Source organism: Phyllobates terribilis, unplaced genomic scaffold (assembly GCF_046119375.1).
Source record: "Phyllobates terribilis strain yellow unplaced genomic scaffold, ASM4611937v1 Scaffold_36__1_contigs__length_13169755, whole genome shotgun sequence".
NCBI lineage: Eukaryota > Metazoa > Chordata > Amphibia > Anura > Dendrobatidae > Phyllobates > Phyllobates terribilis.
Window position 1 is genome coordinate 3,840,783 of NW_027362796.1, and position 16,892 is coordinate 3,857,674.

The following is a 16,892-nucleotide window of genomic DNA, read 5'->3' on the forward strand; positions in this document are numbered from 1 at the left end:
CCGTCCGCACAGCCGGGGAACAACTGACGTTACTGAACCCCAATGACACGGCAGCAAGTGTTGGCTGTGCAGACGGCACTTCCGAGCGCCACCTGTTGGAGCTCAGGGATTACAGTTCAGGTGGTAGAAACATGAACAGAACAGGAGACCTGGATACTTTTGCCAACAATTATTTATTCTGGAAGAGGACTGGCAAATTCATGAGAGATCCAGGCCTTGTTCATTTTGAGAAAAGTAAGCCGGTCAACGTTATCGGAGGATAGTCGCATGCGACGGTCTGTTAGTACACCACCTGCGGCACTAAAGACGCGTTCCGATAATACACTAGCAGCAGGGCAAGCTAGCACCTCCAATGCATACTGACTTAGCTCTGGCCATGTATCTAGCTTACAGACCCAAAACTTGAAGGGAGAATTGCCGTCTGGGAGTACACTAAGAGGGCAAGACATGTAGTCTGTCACCATCTGACGGAAACGTTACCTCCTGCTGACTGGAGCCGTCTGTGATGGTGTAGACATTTGTGGCGGCGAGGACACAAAACTTTGCCACATTTCGGCCATACTGGTCTTGCCTTGTGCTGAGGTGCTGCTTCTGCTCCCTCTTTGTGCAGAGCTTCCTCCACTGCCTCGACGCACTGAGCTGCTTTGTAAAGCACTAGCAGCACTGCTCTCGGTTGGAATGGAGAACATGATGGAATGCACCAGTGCGTCTTGGTACTCCCGCATTTTACGCTCCCGGTTCAACGGTGTTATGAGGCTTTGTAAGTTGTCCCGGTAGCGAGGATCTAGGAGGGTGGACACCCAATAATCAGCCGTGTTGAGAATGTGGGCGATGCGGCGGTCGTTTCTCAGGCACTGCAGCATGAAAACAACCATGTGCTGCAGACTGCCAACTGGCCACGAAACGCTGTCCCCTGCTTGAGGCGTGATCTCTGCCTGCTCTGCATCACCCCACCCTTGCTCTAGATACTGACTACTAGAGCATTGTGTACCTCCCTCCTCTGGACAGATGTCTTCCTCATCCATTGACTCCTCCTCATCCTCCTCACAAAGTGTCCCCTGCCTAGGCCTTTGTGAGGAACCACGTTGCGCAGACTGTAGAGAAGCAGATGGCATTTGTGACTCCTCATCCTCCACCTCTTCCAAAACCTCGTCCCTTAGTGCTTGCAGTGTTTTTTCAAGCAGGCAGATAAGGGGGATAGTCATGCTGACTAGTGCATCATCTGCACTCGCCATCCGCGTGGAATAATCGAAGGCACGCAAAACGTGGCAAATGTCCTTCATAGAAGCCCACTCAGTGGTGGTGAAGTGTGAACGGCGCGCACTGCGACTTGTTTGCGCCTGCTGCAGCTGGTACTCCATTACTGCTGCCTGCTGCTCACACAACCTCTCCAACATATGTAACGTTGAATTCCACCTGGTGGGTAGGTCACATATGATGCGATGTTCCGGAAGACGTAATCGGCGCTGCAGAGCTGCAATGCGTGATCTTGCATTGCTGGAACGCCGCAAGTGAGCGCACTCTATGCGGACCTTGTGAAGCAGTGCATCAAGATCCGGATAGTCCCTCAAAAAACTCTGCACGACCAAGTTGAGCACATGTGCCAGACATGGGATGTGAGAGAGGTTGCGTAGGCCCAGAGCTGCCACCAGATTTCGGCCATTGTCACACACTACCATGCCTGGCTGGAGATTCGCTGGCACAAACCACACGTCGCTCTACTGCTTGATGGCATTCCAGAGCTCCTGCGCTGTGTGGCTTCGATTCCCCAAAGAAATTAATTTTAATACGGCCTGTTGACGTTTGGCCACGGCTGTGCTCATATTGGTCACCATAACAGGTAACCGTTCACGGGTCGATGTGGAGGTAGACCGTGACGGCTCCTGCAGCGCTGATTCAGAGGAACTGGAGTATGAGGAGGAGTCAATGTGTACAGACTGGATTCCTGCAATCCTTGGAGTTGGCAGAACACGTTCAGCGCCACTCTCAAGATCTGTACCCGGCTCCACAACATTTACCCAATGGGCAGTGAGGGAAAGGTATCGTCCCTGTCCATGCTTACTGGTCCACGCATCGGTGGTCAGGTGGACCTTGCTACTGACGGCGTTTTGTAGCGCATGTTTAATTTTTCCCTCCTCATGATGTTGCAGGGCAGGGACGGCTTGCCTGCTGAAATAAAATCGGCTGGGCACATTGTATTGTGGGACTGCCAATGCCATAAAGTTACGGAATGTGTCAGTCTCCACCAGCCTGAATGATAGCATTTCAAGGGCCAGTAGTTTAGCAATGCCAGCATTCAGAGCCTGTGCTCGGGGGTGGTTTGCCGAGTATGGGCGCCTTTTCTCCCATGCCTGTGCTAACCATGGCTGTAGACTGGCCTGGGAGTGTGAGGATGACTGGGAAAGTGGTGCTGTGGGTGGAATTACACTGTGTCTCTGTACAACAGTGCCAGAGATTTTTCCATGGCGATCCTGTGAGGAAGCCGAACCAGCTGTGTGTGAGCTGGAGGAAGAGGCTACAACACGAGCTGAAGAGGTGGTAGGTGGCGCTGTAGGTTGGCCTAGGTCTTCAGTGTGTTTTTGTAACTCCACCACGTGCTTGGTCCGCACATGTTTCCACATATTTGTGGTATTGAGGTTGCTGACACTTTTGCCTCTTTTCACCTTCTGATTACACAGCTTGCATTTGACAAAACAAATGTCATCTGCAACTGTGTCAAAAAAGGACCAGGCACTGCAAGTCTTGGGAGCGCCCACTTTGGATTTTGGAAGAGCCATGCTCCTAATGGGTGCCGAAGTGGAGGCTACAGGCAACCAAGTCTGCCCCCTCCCTCTCCCTCCTTTTTGGGCTGTTCGGGGAATCTCTTCCTCAGAGCTGCTCCCACCACCTTCCTGTCCCTCACGCCATGATGGGTCAAGGACCTCATCATCTACACCACCCTTTTCAAACAGCTGCTTCTCCTGGGTAGTCTCGACAGCACAGTACGCACCAGAAAGTGGCACCTGAGTCTCATCATCAGATGCGTACTGAGGTGTGCTGCTGACCATAGGCACTGGCCCACCCACCTCTTCAGATTCAGAGAGACAAAACGGTTGCGCATCACTGCATACTGCCTCTTCTTCAAATTCTCGAATTCTGCTTGGCTGGCCCCCTCTTTCCAAGCCAAGAGATTCAGAGAACAGAAGTAGAGATGGCTCTTGTCCAGGGCTCTGTGACTGCCTGGGCAATTTGGCAGGTGGTGAAGAGACAGATGGGTGCTCTTCAGTGCTCAGGACCTGAGAGGATCTGGAACTAATTGAAGTCGATGCGTTAGCTGCCATCCATCCGACAACGGCTTCAATTTGGTCCTCCCGCAGCAGTGGGGTACGGCTAGCTCCTACAAAGCTGCGCATAAAGGACTGTTCCCTGGTAAAACTGGGGGATGCTGAGTCACTGGTGCCCGCAGCAGGCACAGAATCCCCACGTCCTCTCCCTGCAGGCACAGAATCCTCACGTCCTCTCCCTCCAGAAACTCCACGCCCACGCCCACGACCACATGCCTTACTCCCTGCCTTCTTCATCTTGGTAGACTGATAAAGATAGGCAGAAAAGTACTAAGGGCTTAGTGTGCTTATTCCTGAACAGCTGCTAACATGTATAAGAAACACTAATTTTATAAAGTGTGGACTAGACTTTAATATGAGCTAATGTGGCCTACACAACTGTAAAGTGGAGTTTTTGGTGAACTTTATTTAGGTTTTTTTTGTCACAAAAAGACACTGGATGTGCCTAAAGATGTAATAACGATAGTATCACAAACTTTTTGTAGCTATTACAATGTAGGAAGGTAACCTACAATGCAATAGATGAGGCTACAAAAAATAGGCTAATACTAATCTGGCTGGGGCTGCAGGGCCCAATGCTGCAGAAAGGCTCCTCTATCTACTCCTATATAGTGTGTTTGGAACCAATTTAGCTGAATACGGATGGAACCACCACACTAATAGGAGATATCAGGAAAAATTATGAATTGGCAAAAAAGGACAATGTATGAGGCAGTGACACACACTGAGTGCACTACAACCAGACGTGGTTGAAGTACACACTACAGGGTGAGCTGCACTCACACACCAGACCTTGCAGACAGCGGTGAACAGTACAGATGCAGAGCACTGTGCACTAGCGCTGCAAGACCAAAAAAAATTTCTCTATCTACTCCTATATAGTGTGTTTGGAACCAATTTAGCTGAATACAGATGGAACCACCACACTAATAGGAGAAATCAGGAAAAATTATGAATTGGCAAAAAAGGACAATGTATGAGGCAGTGACACACACTGAGTGCACTACAACCAGACGGGGTTGAAGCACACACTACAGGGTGAGCTGCACTCACACACCAGACCTTGCAGAAAGCGGTGAACAGCACAGAGAACTGTGCACTAGCACTGCAAGGCACAGCGATTTATAAAGTAGCTTGGGTAAAGCAGAATAGACCAAATAGGTAGCTAAAACTGTCCCTCAGAACAACAGCGTCCTATCCCTAACTGAATTCACAGCAGAGTGAGCTCAAAATGGCGGCGGCGGCTTTTATAGTGCATCATGACATCATTTCAGCAGCCAATCACAGCCATGCCATTAGTTAAGATGCCTACATGCCTAACAGGATGTGCCCACACTTCTTAGGATCCTCATTGGCTGAATAAAATGAAAATGGCTCATTACATTATGGGAACTTCCGATTCCGGTATACGATATTGCAAAAGTATCGGAATTAAGTATCGGAATTCCGATACCGCGAATATCGGCCGATACCCGATATTTCAGTATCGGAATGCTCAACACTACTAGTAAGTAATTATATTGGCCTGGGATCTCAGATCCTTCCATTGTTATGGTGGAATATCATCTAAGTTTAAAGGGTTATTCCAATATTCTTAAAGTGGTGAAATTGCAAAATTCTTGTAAAATCAAGCAATTTGGTAATTTACTTGTTATTAAAAATCCTTTCCATTCTCAACAATGGAAGTATATTTAATTTTATTCTTTTCTGCTTCTGCGGTGGCAAAATACAAGTCCTTCCCAGTAGAGCTTGTAAGCACTGCCCGAAGCTGGCTGGATGGCTGGAGCGCACTGCCGGCTTCAGTGCCGCTGCTTCCCAGATGCTGCAAAGGCAAAATGATCTCTGCTTGCAGCACCAGAGAGCGCATAGTTCGGACAAGCCGCACAACACATGCCGCTGCACCAAGCTGTCAATCAAGCAGGAGCGCACTGCTCCCCATAAATCGGGAAGCGAGGAGGCTGGGGAGCGGTGCACTTCTACTTGATAAGATGGCACATCCGCTTTTAGCACTTATTTCTGGTCATCTGAACGATTGTTTACCCTCACATTGCGGCTGAATTTGTGGTTCCATGTAGCAAATGACAGTAAGTTCTAATTTTGACTGCAGGTTTCTTTGTAGAGTTGTACCTTAACTTGTACCTGAACATTTCTTTTTCTCTCCTTTAGACTTTTAACATTATCAAAATTCAGACTTTACAAATTATGGGTCCCCTCCTTTCCATATTGTTTGATGGGAATACCCACTGTACACCAATGATGAGAGTTTTGTACTGAGTGGTTGGGGTCTAAGGGCTAGCGTTTCTCCTTGTGGAGAATGCCAAGCCAAGCCTGGCATGTCAGAGTGAGGAGACGTATAAGCCGTGCATGCTCCTCTGGGCAATTAAATATGCAAATTGTCTCTTCAGAGAGGAAGAGGATTAGAACTTTAGCGCCACTTTTTGGAAGTAATCCTAAAAGTCAATATCGACCCTTTAACGAGCCTTGCCATATGACTTAGGATAAAAGCCAAACCAGATTCTCAATTTGCAGACACAGTGTGTCGGGGAAACTCTGCATGATGCCGCTGCACATGAGACTATGTTCACACGTCAGTAATCATCCATTAGAACGTTCTAACATGATTACTGGATGTGTGAACATAGTCCGTATCCAGCAGCAATCTGATAACAGAACAGTTGTGCAGGCCCAACTTTTTTTTATGTGGCAAAAAAAATAAACTTATTTCCATTTGATCCATTTTGTAACATTGAACCCTATGGAAAACTGATTTGTTAATTAGCCATCCATTTTTTTTTCATTTTGCAAAAGGTTAATTGTTCTATTTACTGGATCAGTTTCAAAAGGAAGAAAACAGATGGCTAATAAACGGATCCGTTTTCCATAGACGTCAGTGTTAAGAAAATGGACCGAGTTGAAATTAGTTTCTTTTCAGGTGGACAAAAAAGTTGTGTCAATTTTTTTTTTTTGTGTGTGAATGGATCGCTGCTGGATCCATCCTAACTGATGATTACTGCACATGTGAACATAGGCCAACGCTATGGGAGCTGTGGAAATGGCGGTGTGTTCACAATCATTTACACTTCAGAGACCAAAGAAGTCTTCAGTTGTAGTGACAAGTTGGAGTCACAGTGATGTAAATTTATCTCCATCACTCAACAGAAATATGTGGCGGTGAATAGAAGAGACTTGGAGCACAAAGCTGGTGCGATGGGGCGGTCATTTTCAAGACTGCTTAAGCTGTAGCGTTATTGGCAGCACATCATCGCCCTGTGTGATCAGATCGTGTGCTGCTGAGATTCTATCATATTAACCATCGTTCTGTGCGGACAGAAGTGCGGCTCGCCTGTCTAAACATCTCCAGAAGTGACTGCCTATGGATATGATGCTGCTGATGGGCAGAATGGGTATAATGACTAAACCCAGCATTACAGGGTGCTATATACCATCCAGACGGCTCCTCTTACTTCTCTTGTACGTTTTCTGTCCGTGGATGTGCTGTATGTTGCTGCTGCCGGTAAGCAGGGCCCGGACAGTTCTCTCCCATTGTGCACCTTGCATGGCAGCTACACTAGCAGTAGAGGAGAGGTGATCATCTGGCAGCCCATGTGGAGTACGGGCTACATTGTGTCCTCATGAAGCCTGTCAGTAACCTTATCTGCACATTAACATCTCTGCTATACTAATAGGATTGCAGGGTAACTGTGTGTTAATACGTGTGTATCTGTCCGTACACAGTATGTTCAGAGCTGCACAATTACAGCACATAATAGGCTGATCTATCTGCTGGCATGTTGGCGACACAGCATCTACCTACAGATATTGTATGTCCTATTTCATTACGATGGTGCTTGTGAGATTACTAATCTAATGAGGGAAACCCTTTCTTGTCTTTCCGCCTGTACAGCAATCCCGCAGGGAGGCCTCCGTACCCTCTTTCTGGCTTTTCTTTGTTTCCACCTTTCCCTACACAAGATAACAATAGATCAGTGCCAGTATCTGAACCTGTTCCTTCCACATACAACTCTGCCAAAACTGCCGCCCCCGCATACGGCCTAATTACAGATCTGCCGGTGCCTGTCCCCCCGTCTGAAGTAAGTGCGCAGCCGTGATCAGAAAAAGCCAAAAAATGTCAATTAAACTTTAATAGGTGGGCAGGGAAGATGTTTCTGTAAAGGGGTTGTCTGGTCTAAAACGACAAGTCTGCAGTCACTGTGTATGACTGCAGACTTGTGAATCCTCACATAGAGCACACTGCACACAGTGAGGATTCTGTGGTGTCCACACCGGGAAAGGCGGTCAGGTGGCCACAAGTATACAATATGCGTACTTCCGGCCACAATCTGGCTACACTGTTTCCAGCGCGCTCAATGCAAGAGTATTGTGCGAGGCCTTGAACTGTAGTTGGATTCTGGCTGGGAGTATGCATAGCGCGTACTTGCAGACAGCAGTGCACACTATGTGAGAATTCACAAGTCTGCAGTCAGTGTCATGTCGGATCAGAAAACCCCTTTAAGAGCTTGTCTAATCTTGTTTCATCAGGAGCACACTGCTCCTCTGTCTTGCTGGCTACCTCCTTGCTGGGGCAGTGCTCTCCTGAAGATGGACAGTTTCAACCAGCGGCATGGTCGCGCCGCTGGTCTGAACTATGCACTTTCCTCTGCTGTCGGCAGAGACCGCTTTGACTTTGCAGCGTCGGAGGAGCACAGAGGTACTGAATCCAGGGATCCGGCCAACTTCAGAGCTGCACTTGCAAGCTGTATAGCAAACTGCTTTCCTTGCCTAGGAGACTGGCCACCACTGATAGACAGCAGCAGTGGCCGGTAACCTAGGCACCGAACATTTCTGTTTCTGTAGTCTCTCACCAGTACCTGTATATATTTCTTAGGTGGGTGTGAATGGTTTTACATATAAGATGCCTGATCTCCCTGAAACGTTTCCTGAGCTGTCAGATTTGAGGTTTGTATTTTTACAACTAAAATAAAAATAAAAAAAAGTTAAATTTTTATTTGTCAAAAAAAAAAATTCTGAATTCTATATTAGTTCTAATGATAAAATGACATCCATCCTAGTATTCCCCAGGGCCACCCCTATAGATAAGTCTGTGGGGGCTTATTCTGCACACTAGCTTCTCTGTACCCTGTTGTAACATTTCCATGAAAGTCTTGGACGCACGTTTCTCTTTTTTTCTACTTCAGCGTGTCACAGCTCACCGATATGATGGAGCAAGAGGATGTTCTTCTGGAGCAGTTTGTAAATCTTCCACAACTAAAACAGATTATATCTGATAAAGAGGAGCTAGTGAAAAATATCGAGGAGCTGGCAAGTAAGATTTGGTGGATGGTAGTTGAATACGGTTTTGAGGAATGAAGAGTTTTTCTGGTTCTTGGGAAAAAAAATATAGATAGATAGATATACAGTACAGACCAAAAGTTTGGACACACCTTCTCATTTAAAGATTTTTCTGTATTTTCATGACTATGAAAATTGTACATTCACACTGAAGGCATCAAAACTATGAATTAACACATGTGGAATTATATACTTAACAAAAAAGTGTGAAACAACTGAAAATATGTCTTATACTCTAGGTTCTTCAAAGTAGCCACCTTTTGCTTTCATGACTGCTTTGCACACTCTTGGCATTCGTCTTTGTTCGACGCAGAAAAGGTGAACGGATGGACTCTACATGCCTGGTTCCCACCGTGAAGCATGGAGGAGGAGGTGTGATGGTGTGGGGGGTGCTTTGCTGGTGACACTGTTGGGGATTTTGTAACATCTTTTAACCCCTGTAATCTAAAACCGAATGCCAATCCTGCAACAAATTTACCAACTTTTGACACAGACCATCCAATCTCTGCTGCCCTTCCCACAAGAAACAATACCGCCATCTCTCTATCTCCATCACTCTCCATCACACCCCACTCCAGAATCCAACTTTGCCATACTCGCCACGATGCCTCGTATGATGCCCAGGTCTGCCTCGTAATGGACTCCCTTATTAACCGTCCGGCTCCTCCATAACCATTTGCCACAAATGCGAAGGGCATTCTTGACCCACGTCCCCTGCCTCTGGTGCTAGCGCCCGAAAACGGTCCCACTGAAAACGAGATAAGGCATCTGCTATAGAATTTTGTACACCTGGAACATGTACCGCTGTAATCCAAGCGTTCAAATTGAGACAACAAAGAACTAGTTCCCTGAGCAGCCTAATAACTGGTGGGGATGAGGCCGACAAGCTGTTGATGACAGACACCACTCCCATGTTGTCGCAATGAAACCGAATTCTCCTGTTGGCAAAACACTCCCCCCAAATAGTAACCGCAACAACAATAGGGAACAATTCCAAAAACGCCAGGTTCCTCGTAAGTCCCCTCTCCGTCCACCCAATCGGCCATGCCCCAACACTCCACCGCCCTTTCCAGTAGGCCCCGTATCCAGCACCTCCCGCAGCATCTGTAAAAATCTCACAATCAAAACTGCTTACAAACTCCTGCTGGATTAATGACCTGCCATTATAGCTTTCCAAAAACAACTTCCAAACCCTCAGGTCCTCCTTGTGTTCCTTATTTAGGCGGATAAAATGATGAGCCCCACGCACTCCTGCTGTGGCGCCTGACAACCTGCGACAAAATATTCTGCCCATTGGCATAATCCTGCATGCAAAATTTAAGCGCCCCAACAGCGATTGTAGCTCCCTCAGGGTCACCTTGCGCAACCTCCCGACTCTATCGACCTCCTGCTTGAGCAGACACAATTTATCTTCAGGTAACCGGCACTCCATCCTTTCTGTATCAATAACAATGCCCAAAAAACTTAGGATTGTGCAAGGGCCTTCCGTCTTTTCTTTTGCCAATGGTACGCCAAAATGCTCCGCTACCCACACCATAGTACCTAACAAATTCCTACACAATAACGATTGCGGAGGGCCTATAAACAAAAAATCATCCAAATAATGAATGACTGAATTAACTGATGCCAGGTCCTTCACCACCCATTCCAAAAAGGTACTAAACGTTTCAAACAAAGAACACGAAATTGCACAACCCATTGGCAAACACCTATCCATGTAATATGCCCCATTCCAAAAACAACCTAACAACGGGATGCTATCCGGGTGAACTGGCAGCAACCGAAAAGCCGACTCGATATCCGTCTTGGCTAGCAACGATCCTGACCCATATCGCCGTACCCATCGCACCGCCGCATCAAATGATGTATATTCAACTGAACATAATTCCTGTGCAATGCCATCATTCACCGAGAGCCCCTTCGGGTACGACAAATGCTGAATCAAACGAAACTTATTCAGCTCTTTTTTGGGCACAACCCCCAGTGGCGAGATAATCACCCCACTGCTAGGTAATACCCGAAACGGTCCCGCCATCCTGCCCAATTCCACCTCCTTAGCCAACTTCACGCTAACCACTTCCGGATGAAGGGAAGCCGACGTCAAATTTTTTAGTGAAAAGGGGACCTCGTGCTCAGGAGGAGGGATTCTAAAACCTTCCAAAAACCCATCCGAAATGACCTTAGCCTTCGACTGATCCGGATACCTACTTAGAAAGGGGGCCATCGCGTGCACCCTCACCGGAGTCAACCCTTTGACCGGTACCCACTGTCGGCTTTCCTTTACCCTTCTTAAAGCATTTTGATGCCCCGTGTGAGCTTCCATTACAATGGGAGCACACGTGTTTGAATTTACAGGAGGTCCCGTACTTGCATTGGCCGTCATTAAATTGCCAGCAAGTTCCCACTTCCTTCTTAGTGCTTTGTGCCCCTTGTTTACCTCCCCCTTGTCCTGCAGATTGGTTACCACTACTGCTGCTCCCATGAAAGGACTGCCCATACCTCAGTGGGGCCATAACCTTCAGCCACAAACCAATGTCCTTTTGATCCCATCTGATCTCAGGGCGGACTGCCTTCCTCTGACGAAATTGCTCGTCATATCGTAACCATGCCTGACCCCCGTAAGTCCTATAAGCCTCCCCAATAGCATCAAAGTAGCAAAACAAACCCGAACAATTATCAGGAGCTTTTTCTCCAATAACGCTAGCCAATATTGCAAATGCTTGCAACCAATTGACAAACGTCTGTGGAATCAACCTTCACCTACGCTTCTCTTCTTCCTCTTTTTTACTGTCTTCCTTTTTTCCCTTATCCAGGTTAAACTTTTCCAACGGAAGAAGGGAAAAAATTTCGACATACTCGTCCCGCCAAATTTTTTCTTTAACCTCTTTTTTTAAATGCGCCCCCAATGGCCCCTCAAAGCACACGTATACCTCCCCTTTCGCCCTATCATCCAGTTTTATACTATCCGCATTTTCCTTTTCTGTCTGCACACACACCGACACCCCAGAAGGTGTCCCAGCTGTACACCCCGCCGACCTGGCCGACTCGCTCCCCACCTGCAACAACGCCGGTTGACTAGGTAGCCAAGCCCCCGCCGGTGACAACCCCCTTTGAATGGCCCCCCCGCCGTCTATTCTCGCCAAAATGCGCGACATGCTAACCAACAAATCCCTAAACCCGCTTACATCTGACCCACTACCTCCCCTACCATTTTCCCTGCTGGGCCCAGACACCTGCCTATCACCTAACCCATCCGCTACAGACCCCGCGGGCGACAAACCATACATAGACGCATACTCACGAAGCTGCGCAGGTGCTGTGTCCCCGCCAGCCGTACTCCCCGAGTCCTGATGAGTCCTTGGTTCGTCTTGTTCTTCTCCATAATCCAGTCCGACCGACCCCTGCTGCTCAAGGCCCGCGCCCCTGGCCTCCTCCTCACCAGGGGGGACCCGAGCCCGTGCCGACCTCTCCGCCGTTCGTCCTCCAGTCCTCACCGCCGACCGTGCACCTCCGCGATTTTTAGACCTGGACTCACCAGCCCGATCCGTGTTGGTCCGTGGATAACTGCCAGGCAACTCCGTGCTGCTGCCCGCCGCTCCATCCCTCTGCCTGGAGAAACTTGAGCCAGGCAGCAGGTCCTGGAATTGTTGCTGCCTGCCCGTGTAGCTCCGCTGCTGTCTGCGCCCTCTGGTCTGTCTGGCAGGCACCCCGACAGGAACGTCGCCAGGTGTGCCTGCCGCACTGGTGTTCCCTCCGTTCCCCGCTGCAGGATTGCCGCCCTTTTTTCTTTTAAATAACCGGCGTCTTGAATCTCCGCTGGATCTTGGAGTGGGGGGCGTGTCCCTGCGCCCGCCGCTCATTGGCTGTGCGTCCCTTTCGTCTGTCTCCGGGGCCGGAAGTGACGTAGTCCCCATTTCCGGTGAGGCCCCGCCCCCCGGATGACGCGTCTGCGGCCCGGGCCTTGCTTCCGGCGCGGCCTGGGCTCTAGTACTGCGGCGCGCCGACGGGGGAGGCCGCACCACGACGGACCGGGGAACTTCAGTCGCGGACCGCGACCCGATGCAGGGGGAGCCCGCAGACCGGCTGGGCGGATTCCTGCCGCGGCGGGCACGCCGGCAGGGGATTCCGCCGGCATGCTCCCCGGACACAGGGTCCCCTGAGGGGCTCCGCAGCCTGCGCCTGCTGCCCGTACCAACCATCTCCAGGGAAAGCCTCTCGGGGGGCCGCGTCCTCCTGGCACTTCTTCCCAAACCCGACGGGGATTCTTCCTTTCCGGCATTCCCCAGAAGTCCGGCCAGCTGGGCCTCAAGCCACCCTCCTTGCCTGGATCTGGCAGTCTCCCTCAGCCTGGCGATAAGGGACTCCACGGACTCCATAATAGCGAGAAGAGTGTCCAAGCAATTAGAAAGGTAGAAATATATATATATATATATATATATATATTTTTTTTTGATCAGTGCTCCAGAACTTCTCTCAATGACTTCTTCCCTGGACTGCCCGTTTTCCCGCACTTTTCCCTATTATACCTCTTCCCCCCCTTTACCCCACCCCCATCCAAATGCCAGCCCCTCCAAGCCAATACCCAATCCCGACCATTGGGATTTAAAAATTGCACCCTCCTGGCCAATCCCGGTCATGTGGGGCTTCCTTCTAGGTTCCCATGCCTCCAGCCCCCTTCTTGAGCTGAGCGAGGTAATGTGGCGGATACGGGGCTAGAGAAGATGGCGACTGCGGGACAGTGATATCACCTCTTGTGAATGGTGGATTCTATTGTATATTGATTGTTACCTTTCATTATTATCCTGTCTGTGATGATCATGAGACTGATGCAAAGCCTTGTGAACAGAATAAGAAGTTTGAGTCTAGTATTAGGATTAATGGCCAGTTTGCATTTTTTTTTTATCTAGATTGTGTTATGGAAAATTGAAAAAAAACTCAGTAGTTAAAAATAACATGTAAAGAGAACCTGTCAGCTTTCTCATGCCTCCCGAAGCGCCACCATGTATTTATTGATCTTTTTGTACCCTGTGTAAAGAGCCCATTAATAGTGGCTTACTGATTTCTAACATTTTTATAACTGCGGCCGTGATAATAAGTAGGTGAATATTTGTGGGGGCATTGCAACGCGCCCCACCACTAGTCACCCTCTAATTAGCAAATTGCCACCACAATTATAAAATAGATTTTCGCCAAATGCAGAAATCAGAAAGCCACTAAAAGGGGTTTGTTAGGACGGGTATAAAGTGAGAAATAAATACATGGTGACGGTTTGTGATCTCGGGGGAGCTGACAGGTTACCTTTAACATAAAGTCCTGGTCATTTTCTGATGACACATTCCCTTTAATTGCAGAACTGTGCTGTCAGTAGATCTCTTTGATAAGTTAAAGGGTAATAAAAGCCCTTTATGTGTCCTGTGGAAACTGGACTTCTAATCTGCAGAAAGCCGCTGAAGCCACAAATGACATTATTGTTCAGTAGAACAAAGGGAACGTTCTGAAAGGTTTACAGTGCGGGGGGATATGGACGGCGTGCACTGTAAGGGGGCCATGCAAGAATTGGCTGAATATTGAAATATTACTATATGTATGATGTCGCTACTAGTGATGAGCGAGCGTGCTCGTTTAACCCTTTAAACGAGCACGCTCGGGTACTCGCCAAGTAGTTTCGGCGTGCTGTGCATATCGGTTGCAGCCGCAGCAGCTGCATGTGTCGCGGCTGTTACACAGCTGTGACACATGCAGAGACTGGCTAACAAACAGGCAATCCCTGCATGTGTCACAGCTGTGTAACAGCCGCGATACATGCAGCCGCCCTGGCTGCAACGGAAATGCTGAACACGACGAAACTACTCAGCGAGTACCCGAGTGTGCTCGTTTAAAGGGTTAAACAAGCACGCTCGCTCATCACTAGTCGCTACATGTTCCCAGATTGCCACTATAGTCCTATACAATGTTTTCAGCATCATCTCGCCCAGTTTTCCATATAATACACATTTTTATATCAGCTGATCTTTTCTACTAGACAGACGATAGGTCCAATTGTCCAGACTTGTATTTAATCCTGATGATTAGTACTGTGAGGTTATAGCATGTGAATGGTACATGACCAGATGCTTTCACAGCAGCCAACCAGAGCTTGGCTTTCATTTTTTAGGAACAGTTTGAAGAATGAAAGCTGCATTATGATTGGCTGCAATGGACGATCTGTAAATGAGCCCCATTTGCTGGGGAAACCTACTGCCGCTAGTAAAATAGGTGAGTCCCTGTGCCATATGGGATGAGGTGTAACGTCCTGCTCCTTCCCCCCTCGCAGAGCTGCGGTCTCAGCGCACTACAGGCCAGGTTAAAGGTCGCTGCCCACCAAGCTGAAGAGGACTCTGACAATTTTGCCGAAAATTTCCTTGAGGGAAAAACAGAAATAGATGATTTTTTAACTCTGTTCATGGAAAAGAGAAGAGTAAGTGCTGTGGTATTGGTTTAATAGTGGTGCACCTTATACTGGGGAATTGCATGAATAGCAGTTCCCTAAGATATGTCTGTATACAGGGAATTGCTGCCATTAATGATTCAGTATCTGGGCTGGTCAGCCTTGGATCCATAGAGCGAATGTTATCTGCGGTCTGGATCTGGTGGAGCAGCGGACACGGCTTGTACCGATGAGCGGGAAGCCATGGACTCCACATTGTATGTCCTCCTAGAGAGGAAAGAAGAGGTTAATCCAGCTCCCCTGCTGATTGTGCATACTCCCCCCAGCAGGGCAAAATGGCTACAAGAGGGGTGCACCCAGCACCAGGGCCGAAGAAAATCATTGTAAAAACCATTTATTGAAAAAAATGTTACAAAGAATTCATCTAATAAAAAAAGCATTTCTCCGAGGCATGCACGACTGCCGCGCTTCACACCATGTGTTCTCCTAGTATGTTCTAGCTCTCCAGCGCTAGGTGGGGGGGAAATAATGAAGGTATAGGGTATCCGGTGCCTCCACATCAGCACAATGGTGATGTCAGAAGCCTCGGGGTTAATGCGGCTGAGAAAGTTCCTCCACCCAAGAGAGGAGGCGATGGATCACGTAGTAGAAAACATAGAGGCTTCATGGCTCCTCACATTAAAGATCAGAGAACCAGATGGCAAGCATGCTGGAACTGATTTAATGGATATTAACGAAATAAATCATTGATTTGAAAAACAAATGTCTATATATTCAGTTCAGAGAACTAATGATCTGTCTACATCATATCCTATACCTTCATTATTTAACCACGACCTAGCGCTGGAGAACTACGCCATACTAGGATTAAGAGCGCAGAGTCTGAAGTGCGTCAGTTATAAAAACTTTTCAATAAATGGTTGTTTTTACAATGATTTTCTTCAGATCTAGTGCTGGATACAGCCCTCTTGTATTGTATGTCCCCCTGTGTTATCTCAGTATGACTGGCAGTCACTGATGCACCTATAGTGCACCTATACAACGACTGCACGAAGAAGCCTAGGAAAGACAAAGATAGTGACTGACACTGGCTCCATGGCCCAAGGTGGCATTGTAATTGCTCTCTAGATCATATTGTGCATCTGTGCAGAGCCGAGTCCTGTCATGTTTCACTTATGTCTCTAGAAGCCATTCACATCACTGACGATTTGTCTCCTATCTCTCAGTGCTGCCACAGTAGAGAAGCTGCAACAGTCCATATCCCTGCACAGCCAGGACCATGCACCGCTATAGGTACAATAATATACCGCCATGTTGTCTGCATGTTCATATACACCATCCATACTGTGCACCGCTATAGGTATGATAATATACCGCCATGTTGTCTGCATGTTCATATACACCATCCATACCATGCACCGCTATAGGTACGATAATATACCGCCATGTTGTCTGCATGTTCATATACACCATCCATACTGTGCACCGCTATAGGTCCGATAATATACCGCCATGTTGTCTGCATGTTCATATACACCATCCATACTATGCACCACTATAGGTACGATAATATACCGCCATGTTGTCTGCATGTTCATATACACCATCCATACTATGCACCGCTATAGGTATAATAATATACCGCCATGTTGTCTGCATGTTCATATACACCATCCATACTATGCACCGCTATAGGTACGATAATATACCGCCATGTTGTCTGCATGTTCATATACACCATCCATACTATGCACCACTATAGGTACGATAATATACCGCCATGTTGTCTGCAT

At 47.9% G+C, this 16,892-nt stretch overlaps 1 protein-coding gene across 1 annotated transcript in view; it reads left to right on the forward strand.

Annotated features, from left to right (window-relative positions):
* Window positions 1-16,050, forward strand: part of LOC141182894 (vacuolar protein sorting-associated protein 37A-like) — a 57,132-nt gene extending 41,082 nt beyond the window's left edge. Inside the window, exons 5-8 of the mRNA XM_073661010.1 lie at window positions 7,219-7,414; window positions 8,209-8,279; window positions 8,519-8,646; window positions 15,878-16,050. Coding sequence (XP_073517111.1) covers window positions 7,219-7,414; window positions 8,209-8,279; window positions 8,519-8,646; window positions 15,878-16,050 — 568 coding nt within the window. The remainder of the gene's footprint in view (window positions 1-7,218; window positions 7,415-8,208; window positions 8,280-8,518; window positions 8,647-15,877) is intronic.
* Window positions 16,051-16,892: the final 842 nt, after the last annotated feature.